The sequence below is a fragment of the Sceloporus undulatus genome, chromosome 2 (assembly GCF_019175285.1).
Source record: "Sceloporus undulatus isolate JIND9_A2432 ecotype Alabama chromosome 2, SceUnd_v1.1, whole genome shotgun sequence".
Lineage (NCBI taxonomy): Eukaryota > Metazoa > Chordata > Lepidosauria > Squamata > Phrynosomatidae > Sceloporus > Sceloporus undulatus.
The window spans coordinates 12,526,937-12,538,587 of NC_056523.1; the positions used below are offsets into that span (position 1 = coordinate 12,526,937).

The 11,651-nt window shown below is 41.6% G+C and overlaps 1 protein-coding gene across 1 annotated transcript in view; it reads right to left on the reverse strand.

The window, feature by feature from the left end:
- Positions 1 to 3,011: 3,011 nt before the first annotated feature.
- Positions 3,012 to 11,651, reverse strand: part of LOC121921835 (zinc finger protein 850-like) — a 17,333-nt gene continuing 8,693 nt past the window's right edge. Inside the window, exons 4-5 of the mRNA XM_042450439.1 lie at positions 7,146 to 10,080; positions 3,012 to 6,909 (exon numbers count right to left, since the gene is read on the reverse strand). Of these exons, the coding sequence (XP_042306373.1) occupies positions 7,814 to 10,080 (2,267 nt within the window). The 3' untranslated portion in view covers positions 3,012 to 6,909; positions 7,146 to 7,813. The remainder of the gene's footprint in view (positions 6,910 to 7,145; positions 10,081 to 11,651) is intronic.

Consider the following 11,651-nt stretch of genomic DNA (forward strand, 5'->3'; position numbering starts at 1 on the left):
AGTTTGTTGTACACAAACTTGGTTTCACCAACAAAATGATTTAAAATGTTGCATATCACATTACCTTCAGACAGTGTGTATAAGCATAAATTAATGTTGTGTTTAAATTTGGGTCCCACCTCCAAGTTATCTCCTTAGGTATATGCAAATATTCCAAAATCCAAAAAACCCTCCAAAATCCAAACACTTCTTGTCCCAAGGGAGACTGAATCTGTACTATGTAGATTTTAGAAACTGTATGGAGGGAATACATATATGAGCACTTTGTCTTAAAAATTACGTTTGTCATTTTAAAAGAAAATGCCCATTTTTTTCTAGTTTCGGTTTTTCCTTGGAGAAGGGGGAAGCTTAGCGAGAAATGTTTTGTTTTTATCCAAATGTTTTCTGTAGTCTTCTGGGCCTTCCTGTCTCTGCCTCATGAGCCTTACATTGTAATGACTTGTGCAAGCATCTCCAAATGCCTACCTGAATTTTTGCAGGGATGCAGTTGGCTGTAAGAGAAAGATCTTTTTTCTTTTTTCTTTCAATCAGCATTAGAGAGGATCTGCACTTGTCTGTCTATTGCAAATCACCCCATCATCTACCAAAAGAGCAAAGCTAAGGAAAGATGATTTAGGGAACTACACCTCCCAAAATCCCCAACACAGTAAGATTGACTGGATGTTCTGGGCAATGTAATTAAAAAACTTTCCCAAACTTTGCAATTGTTAAAGGATCAACCTTCTGTCAACCACTGCCTAACTCACCTTGTTATGTCTACACCTAGTAATATTAAGACATATTCACACACGATACTGTGCAGGGTGACCACATGTCCTCCTTTTCCAGGATGTCCTACATTTCAGCCTTCTGGCCAGGAGGGATTTCAAAATGCCCTCCATTTTGAGCATGGCTAAGAAGCATGCATTTATATTTACGTTAGTATATGGAGAGATCTTGTAGCTCCTTTGAGACTAACAAAGAAAGAAATTAGCAGAATGATCTTTTGTAGACTTCAGATGCATATTTATATTAGTGTTTTTAATGGTGTTTTAATTAGTGTTTTATTTGATCACAGCCTACATTTTTCTTGAATGCTCTACATTTTGTGGTACCTTGTCTTCCTGTGCGGTACTGGGAAACGTTTGCACAGTGACTTTTACCACCATCATCCCCAGCCCAGCTCAGCCCTTGCATGGCTGATGATCTACGGAAAGTTAAAAAAATGGCAACTCTTAAGCAACCCAAGATATTCTGAGACAGAAGGATGATCTTTTCTGTGACAAAGGCTATTACGCATCAGTAGAAAGAGTCCATGAGGCATTTTAATAAGTACTGTAGCTCGCTAATTATAAGCTCTATGGCAATTGAGCAGACTAAAAAAGGATAGTGAAACAAGAATGAACTTAGAGTATGTTATCTGGTAAGTGGTGGTGAGGACTTGAATCAGGTTGCTTTAAAGCTGACCTTGCCCAAATTACTTTTTCAGAACTTTGTTGTTCACTGCCTTCAGATCCACTTTGACTTAGGGCAAATGTATGAATGAGAGACCTACAACAACAACAACTTATTATTATTATAATTAAACTTTTATTGAGTATTTACAATAAAATGTACAGAGTCTGTATAACAATGACAAAACAACAACAATTGACAACATGGGCCAGGGGTATGTGTCTGATGAACAATTATTCTGCAGCAGAATCATGCAATTTGATTCTCATAGAGTCTGTCTTGTCCAGCTGGAGAGTGTCTGTCAGCTATTATTATTATTATTATTATCATTATGTATCATCATCAGCCTGCCTTTCTCCTAATATAGGGACTCAAGGCAGCTAACAACAAAATTAAAACAGTACACGTTCAAATCAATATACAAGTCAGGTCAGATACCAACCAAGTGCTTGCCTGACCTCAAAACAAGACCAAATTGTGGGTGTATTGGCAGGTATACTTATAGGACAAAACATATCCTGAGGCACCATCACCCCTGTCAGCGAAGGGATCCCAATCTTACTTGATCTTTCCTAGCTAGCTGCCCCGGATTCCCCCATGCTAAGCCAGCAGGATCTCCAAATATGATCCTCATATGGCAATAGCAATTTATATTTCTGTACCGCTTATCAGTGAACTCAGCACTCTCTAAGTGGTTTACAATCTGTAAACCAATTGCCCTCAACAAGGTGGGTATTCATTTTATAGACCTATAAAATGATGGGAAGCTGAGTCAACCTTGGAGCCCTGTGATCGAATTCACAACCTTATGACCACAATATTGGCATTTAATCATTGCACCACCAGGACTCCCAGTTTCCTGCACTGGGGGTGCTCTCTCAGCTACCTGCCTAAAATTCCCTTTTGGTATCAAACTAATGTCAAAAAGAGGGAGTGCAACTAGACCTCGGGGTAACACTGGGCTGTAACATTTGGTACTTGATGGACTTTTCCTTTTTAAATTTAAATGTATCTCTGAATGCCAGTTGCAGGAGTGTTAAGAATTGGGGACAGGGCTCTGTTCTTTTCTAATCTTTTTGTGGGCCTTCCAAAAATATATTTGCTGTGTCTGTTGGAAACAAAGAGCCCAAGGCTGTGTCTGCACTGGCCAAATAACACAACTTCCTCTCATCCCCATAATGATCAGTCTATATGATACAGAGCCCAATCCCCGATGCTGGTGTGAACTGTCCTGACAACATATAATCAGTTCTGCACCGAACCCACACTATACCACCCATAAAATGGGTTTTAAAAACTCACCTTTTACTCTGAATCTTCTCTAAATCTTTCCAGGGTGACACTGGGCAACTGTTCACACATGTTCACACACAGTGCCACTTGCCACTGCTGCCAGCTCAAGGCAATCCCTCTGATGTCTGAATGAGGTGCCTAGCCATGTGATTGACACTTGGCAGGGATGTCACTAGTGAACGTGAAGGTACAGACTACCTTAAGGGAGAGTGACACCACTGCTCTCCAAATGTCTAACTTTTGGCAGAAATGGGGTGTTCTTTTAAAAACCTGGAGCTCAGCAGAAAAGAATTTATGGGTGTGGCAAGAATCAGTGAGCAGAAAGAGTCCTCATTTAAATACACATACACATACACACACACACTTTTTACTTTTTGGCAGACATTAACCATAGCGTCATGCTGGAGGACTTAGAGATTCCTAGAAAGAGCTCTTCTCTAGGCATTTGTAGGTCTTCCGGTGCAATTCTATGGTCAGCTCCAGCAGAGATTCCTAGACAGGTGTTGCCTCTCAGGTTGTTTTTTTTTTTAAGTGTTTTTTTAAATTTTGTTTTTTCCACTTCGTGCCCTCTTAACCCCAGGGAATGTGGAGAGCCCACTGTACATTGGAAGGCTCAAAGTTTCTTCACCCTCTCTTAATTATGGGTTGTTTAAGTGCAACATGCAGTGTAGCCAATGGTGAGAGTTGATTGTGGTCCCACAACATCTAGAGAGCAAAAGGATGTCAACCTTGATGTTATGTGTCAGAGAGCAACAGCAGGATCTGAGACAAACAACATAGAAATAGCAGGTACATTTCTATACTGCTTATCAGTGCACTTAAGCACTCCCTAAGTGGGTTACAGTGTGTAAGCTAATTGCCCCCAACAAGCTGGGTACTCATTTTAGCGACCTCAGATGGATGCCAGGCTGATTCGACCCTGAGCCCCTGGCTGATACTGAACTCACAACCTTGTGGTTTGTGAGTGAGTAGCTGCAGTACAGGCATCTAATCACTCCACCACCAAGGCTCCTATGTTTGCCCCTCACCCCGACTGCATCAACAGAAGCTCACCAGATGGACAACTACAGCTTTCTTCAACGCTGGCAAAAGGACAACTTTTTCCATCTCACTGGATGGCAGCAGTCTGGCTTAGGGATTGTGTGGTGGGCAGTATGGCGCAACTGCCTCCATTCCCCAATGGTGGAGGGACAGCTTAGGAGCTACTTCTATTCCCCACATTTCTTGCCATCTCCTCAATACCAGGATGGCTGGTTCTAATCTGAGGGCATCTGGTGTGGCCATTTTGCTGGAGCTAAGCAGGTTTAGTTAGTGCTTGGGCTGGAGACTGTGTGTAGCTAGCACTGGGGGGGAAAGGTGGGATCCAGATGTACTAAAATAAGAAAACCAGAAGCATTTTCATTGGCTTCAATCAATTTGGTCTTCTTGAGTCATTTCTTCTGACAGTAGTGACTTAGCAAAGTTCCAGCTCAAAACATATAAAATAACAACATTGCCTGCCTTAGAATATAGGTAGGTCCTTTCTCCCATCACAACAGACCTAACATGAATCCACATCCATTTGGAATCAAGAGAGTACGAGAGGTTGAAATCTGCTTCTTTTTTTTGTAATAGGCTGAACCCAGGAGCGGCACCTTTTTGTGCTGTTGAAAGGGCGCCGTAGCTGCTGTGGCACAGCTATATGGTGTCCCTTTGGTGCTGCAACATTTGGACACAGCGCCAGAGGTGTGTCATGACGCCTCATGGTGTCTAGAGCGGCACGCGGCATCATGGTGCCCTTGGAGCAAAGTCAAGGTAGTGTGTCATCTAGACCCGATGCCCTGACTCCGTCCCCAAGCTGGCCTTTTAGGCCGGTCTGTACAGGGCCTTAGTAGGCAATGTAGGATAGTAGTAGTCCTAACCTAACCTATATACATTACAAGTGGAATCAATAACCCACTGTTTCTCTTACCCAAGTCCCCCCCCTAAAAAAAATGCTCTCTCTGCCCATTGGTCTAGGACTTCTAGTGCAATTCTATGGTATGCTTCTATGGTATGCTTCTGGTAGAAGATGACCATCGAGTCACACTGAAGGATCTAGAAATGCCTAGAGAGGTGTTATCTCTAGGAATCTCTAGGTCCTCCAGCATAACTATGGTCAACTTTCTGTGGAAGTAATTCAATTCAATAGGATTCACATTTATCCATGATTCCGCAGCTTCCTCGGTAAGTCTATGGATGTATCCCCCACAGATATAGGAGTCATATTGTACACCATAAAAATTAGAGCTGGAATTTATTCAGGGACTCACACCTTTGTAAGCAGACTTACATCTGCAAGAAATAAAATTGAGCAGTTTTTTCCACATCCGTATTCAGCAAGGGCCTGCTGTTTTGTTACTAGGCAAAATGACCACTGTGCATCAGGATCAATGCACAAAATGTGACCCAATGGAACATTAGGGCACCAGTTAGGGAGTGCCAACGTGCATCGGTAGAGCCCAATGCGCATTGGAAGACTTTTGCCAGTGTCTTGTTATGAATCTTCACAGTTCACTAACAGGGCTCCTTATCAATTCTACTACATAGATAAATATACATAAAGTTGAGGAACACAGGCTGCAATAAAGATTTGCAAAATGTCTTATTGTTACACATGATTAATTATTCTGCTAGTTACAGGAAGGACAGGCGCTGAAGCCTTGTCCTCAGCCAGTGGAAATAAATCTCACTCCTGCCACTGCTGCATTTTCCAAACTCTTTTGAGATACATGTTCACAGTCATAAAATCTAGAAAATTCCGCTTTTTATTGCTAACATCTATTTATTAACAGCATTTCTTTGCCATCTAGTTTTTAAAAAGTCCTCTGGGCAGCATATGGTAACAATCAAAGGATTACATTCGATAAAAAACAATAAAATAGCAAAGAATAGAAACTGGTAGAACACCAAACCAAAACTCAACAGCACATAAATATAAGAGCTGAGACTCCTAAGAGCGCTGGATCATATTCATTACTCCTGCTGTCCTCCCCTAAGTTGTGAAACAGACTAAATTTGCATTGCAGAATTAATACAGTTTGACACCGCTTTAAATGTCGTGGCTCCATCCTATGGAACTGCAGCTCACAAAACTACAAACCCCAGAATTCCATAGATTTGAGCCATGGCAGTTAAAGGGGTATGAAATTGCATTATTTCTAATTGCACCGTTTCTGCAGTATAGAGTCCGCCACAATGGTGGCTCCTTGTCAGTAAGGTAATAAGGCACCCCAGCAAGGGTCTGTTGTGTCTCATGGCACATGTTTCAAGCCTCAGGCTGGAAGATAATACTCTTTTAACATCTGTAAGTCTTCATCAGATGGCAGACAGCAGGTGTTGGGCAACTGTGAAGGGCTCAAGAGGCATTCCCTCCTAAACTCACCCCCATTAGGCTGAACCTCTCTTGACAATTCCCAGGAACACCTTTTCCCTCCAGGTCTTGAAGTCTTGAATCCACCACTTCACTGGATTACAGCCCAAAATACATGATGTGGGAGGAAGGGCTGGGTGCTGTTACACATTTCTTATACATTTTTGGAGGAGCAGGTATTTTCTAGGAAAATACCACTGGGAAACCATGGCTACATCTGCAGTGCCAAAATAATGCAGTTTGACATCACTTTAACTGCCATGGCTCAATGCTATGGAATTCTGGGATTTGTAGTTTTATGAGAGGTTTAGTCTTCCCTGTCAGAGAGCTCGGGTGCCACAACCAACTACAGATCCTTGGACTCTGCAGCATTAAGCCATGGCAGTTAAAGCAGTGTCAAACTGCTTTATTTCTGCAGTGTAGATGCAGCCCCTGTGAATATTTTTTTAAACATGGGAGTGTTTGGCTACTAAGGGGGATTTAAGTGTTCAAAAGTGAGGTCTGGGATCTACCCCTGGAATATGTGTTCCACAACTGCATTATTCTAAGACGCTTGGGCAGCACTTCTACATGTGTCCCAGGAAAAGACAAACTTTATAAATATTTCAAAATAAGTGAAGAATCCAGTTCGCCAGAGATGAACAACTGTCTGCCAAGAGAGAGGCAGCAAAGAGACAGAAATCACCCAACTTCACACTTCAAACAACAGAGGTATATAATATATAATAGCTTCCCAACCACCCACCTTTCCCTAACTCTTATTATATTAGCCTAGCCTTCTTTATATAGGCCTGTTACAGACTGCCAAAATAAGGCTGCTTCGGGTCTCTTTGGAGGTATGCTATTTAAGTGATGCATACGTCCTAAGAGTCCGGAGGTCGCACCAAAGCCACACTCCATTCCTAAGCACCGGAGTGCAGCTTTGGTGCAGCTTCTGGATTCTTAGGATGCATGCATCATTTAAATAGCATACCTTCAAAGAGACCCGAAGCAGCTTTATTTTGGCAGTCTGTAACAGGCCCTAGACAGGCAAATTAAATGTTAGCACTGGCAGGTTATCTCTTCTATCTATAAAATTCATCCCCATAAAATTTCTAGTCCTATTGATATTTCTGTTTCTGGAAATAAAATGCAATTCAGTTATCAAAGAGAAGCAAAAAGTAAATGTAACAGAACACAGATACTAAGATAATCTTCTAGATTCAAAATTCAAAGACAAGGCCTGTCCCACACTTGAATCTTTCTCCATACTTTGTACACACATTTCCCCCCTATGAAGATAATCTCATGTTGCATATGTAAGAAACACACTTGCAATTAAGCAGAAATAAATGTTTTTCTCAACTGAAGGCAGTAGTGGAATGAGGTGGTGGGCCACTATATCTGAAATTTCTGGCAGACAGAAAGCTAACATATCAGGGATCCCCTTGATGTGCTAATTTTCTCTATTCAGTGAAGTTTGTTTTCACCCAGTCCATATTCAAATATGTAAACTTTACCCATTGGCAGCTGTATTTATTTATTATATTTATTTGTATCCCGCTCTTTTCCCAGGACTGTAAATCCAGGAAAAGCTTTACCACACAAGAGAAAGGCCAGAAACATCTTGTAGTGTTGTCCCCTGGGAATGTCTTATGATGCCTAGAATGAATCCTGCTCCAGGTTTTTCCCCACCCCACCAAAACATAAGCCTTTTTAGAATTGCTCTCCTGTATGACTTCTCTGGTGTCTGATAAGGTTTGATCTGTCACTGAAGTTTTTCCCACAGTGGGAGCATTTGAAGGGCCTCTCTCCTGTGTGAGTCCTCTCATGTGCAAGTAAATTGGCACTCTGGTTGAATCCCTTCCCACACTTGGAGCATTCATATGGCTTCTCCCCTGTGTGGGTTCTCTCGTGTTTAATCAGACTCGATTTGTACGGAAAGCTTTTCCCACACTCTGAACAAGTATATGGTTTCTCACCAGTGTGGGTCCTCTTGTGCACCACGAGGGTTGTTTTGTTGGTGAACATTTTGCCGCAGTGTGGACATTTATATGGCCTCTCGCCTGTGTGGGTTCTCTCATGTATTACAAGATTTCTTCTTTCGTTGAAGCTTTTCCCACAGTTGGTACACTTATAAGGTTTCTCTTCCATGTGGATCCCCGTATTTCTCATCAAAGTTGAGGCACACCTGGAACTTTCCCCAGATTCTGAGAACTGAAATGCTTTCTCTACCTTATGAGTTCTTGCATGCCTGAGAAGGTTTGACTTTTGTATGAATCTTTTCCCACACTCCAAGCAAGTGTGTGGTTTCTCTCCTGTGTGGGTTCTCTTGTGCTTTATCAGGCTTGATTTGCTGGTAAAGCCTCTCTCACAGACTGAGCATTTATACGGCTTTTCTCCAGTGTGGGTTCTCCTGTGCACAACCAGGGTTGATTTGTTACTGAAGCGTTTCCCACACTCACAGCACACATAAGGCTTTTCACCTGTGTGGGTCTTTCGGTGCTTCATGAAGTTTTGCCAGTCGTTGAAGGGCCTCTCGCAGTCAGAACATTTATGGGGCTTCTCTCCCATGTGCGTCCTCTCATGCACAATGAAGTTGGATTTCTGGCTGAAGCTTTTCCCACATTCATAACATTTATATGGCTTTTTCCTCATGTGGGCTCTCTCATGTAAGAGAAGCTTGTACTTCTTTCCATTACATGGTCTTTCATGAGACAGAATCTTTAATTTTCGAATGATGCTTTTCCCACAGGCTGAGAACCAATATGGTTTTCCTCCTGTTTGAGTTTTCTTGTGCCTGATGAGAGCTGACCTATAACTGAAGCTTTTCCCACAGTCCAAGCATGCATACAGCTTCTCTCCTCTATGGGCCTGCTGATGCCCGATAAGGCTTGATTTATTCATAAACGTTTTCCGACAGCTAGGGCACCGATAGGATTTCTGTCCTGTGTGGCTCCTTTTGTGGATAATGAGGCTTAAGCTGTGGTTGAACTTCTTTCCACACTTTGAGCACTGATAGGGCTCCTCTTGTTTATGTGTCATCTCATGAACAAGAAGGTGTGACCTCTGAACAAAGCGTTTCCCACACTCTAGGCACTGATATGGTTTCTCTCCTGTATGGATTCTCTCATGTATGAGAAAGTTGGACTTTTGAATGAAGCCTTTTCCACAGTGTAAGCATTTATAGGGTCTTTCTCCCGTTTCCATCTTTTCATGCCTTAGAAGAGCTGATTTGTGACGGAAGCTTTTCCCACACTCCGAACATTTGTACGGTTTCTCTCCTGTATGGGTTCTTTCATGCCTGGTAAGGATAGACCTCTGACTGAAGCTTCTCCCACACTCAAGACATTTATATGGCTTCTCTCCTGTATGTGTTTTCTCGTGTCTGACGAGGCTAGATCTCTGAGTGAAGCCTTTCCCACACTCAGAGCACTGATACACTTTCTCACCCATATGGATTCTTTCATGGATGAGAAGGCTCAAGCTGTGATTGAACTTCTTCCCACACTTTGAGCACTTGTACGTCTCCTCTTGCTTATGGGTCATCTCATGGATGAGAAGGTGCCACCTCTGAACAAAGCTTTTCCCACAGTCTGAGCACAGATATGGTTTCTCCCCAGTATGGATTCTCTCATGTATGAGGAAATTTGATCTCTGAATGAAGCCCTTTCCGCAGTGTGAGCATTCGTAAGGTCTCTCCCCTGCTTCCATCTTCTCATGTCTGAGAAGAGCTGACTTATGGCGAAAGCTTTTCCCACACTCTGAACATTTGTACGGTTTCTCTCCTGTATGGGTTCTTTCATGTCTTGTCAAGATAGACCGCTGACTGAAGCTTCTCCCACACTCAGAGCACTGATACGGCTTCTCTCCTGTATGTGTTTTCTCATGCCTGATAAGGCTAGACCTTTGAGTGAAGGTTTTCCCACAGTCTGAGCATTTATTTTCTTTATCTCCTGTGTAGCCTCTTGGGTGGCCTTTTTCTGTAAGAATAAAGAGGGATTCACAGTGTGAATAAGCAAAATCTCTTGAGAAGAAGCTTACTTAGGAAGGACAACATCCCCCTCCTGTCATGCTATGCTCTGTACAGAAGAGAAAACTTCACAACAATTCTTTTAATGACAATATGTATCCCACCCTCAGGTTCAGGGCTGATTCTCACACCTATATTTAATGGTTTTATCTGCCTTTCTCCTGATATGGATCCCTAGGTGACTTACAAAATAAATTATAACAAAGTACAGATAAAAAGCTGTTGGTAATTTTTTTTAAAAAAAACCCCAAACATTTAAATAACCAATCTTATTAAAACATTACAATTTAGAACAATATAAAACCATTCAATAACAACAAGAACAATGTTTATTTATAATGCCATTTTCACCAAAGGACAGTACATCAGAACATATATACAATTAAAAAAAATGAATAGCAAGCAATAGCACTAGCAAGTACATTTCCATACTGCTTTTCAGTAAACTAGCACTCCAAGCGGTTTACAATGTATAAGCTAATTGCCCCCAACAAGCTGGTTTTACTGATCTAAAAGATAAAAGGCTGAGTGGATCTTGGAACCCTCCTCTGGAATTGAGCTTACAACATTGTAGCTGCAGTACTAATGCTGGGGCTTCAGTACAGAATGATAAAACACAACAATATAAATGCTAAAATGATATACGGTCTGCCCTCCAAATGAAAGCCCCTGTGCACCAGCCGCCATTATCTGTCTGTACAAGGGGCAATGACCAAAGGTACCCTTGGAGTGACCATGCACATTTGAACCACAGTTGTCACTGATTTCTCCTTTGTATCCCCACCCACAGATCATGAACAATGAGCTGGGCTTCCTGGAAGGAGTTGGTCCCATGCATGGGTGCCACTGTCTGATCATACCACCACTGGAGCAGAGAGAAGAATTCATCAGCTGCAAGAACAGCTACTCCATCCTACTCCAGGTAGGGTTGCCATAAGTGAGGACCTCAAAACCGGGACAAATGTAGGACAACATTTTCAAATGTAGGACACATTTTTTATTAAAAAATGGAGGACGTGCAAAAAATTGAGGTTTTTTTAAAAAAATGTTAATATAAATGCATGTTTTTAGGCATGATCAAAATGGAGGACATTTTGCCATTATTCTTAGACAGATGGCAGAAATGGACTTGCCCTCGGGTTCAACTTTACTTCTCAGAAGTGTGTACTTGGGCAAGGGACTGTGGTTTTTCTTCACTGCGCATGAGTTTGTAAAAATCACAGCAAGTTACATTGGCCGTGCCTCAGAGGCTTGTTGATATCAATATCACCATCATCATCATTATCATCATCATCATCATCACCACTATAATTGGCCAAGAAAGGCTGACTTGTTAGCATTCAAAGCACCATAAATACACAAAAAATGCACTTGCATATATTTAATAATAAAAAATAATGAAAAAATAAATAAAAAACAAGGCAGGGGTGTATATATTTAATAATAAAAATTAATGTAATAAAATAAAAAACAAGCAATAATAAAAATTAATAAAATAAAACAAAAACAAGCAATAAAAAC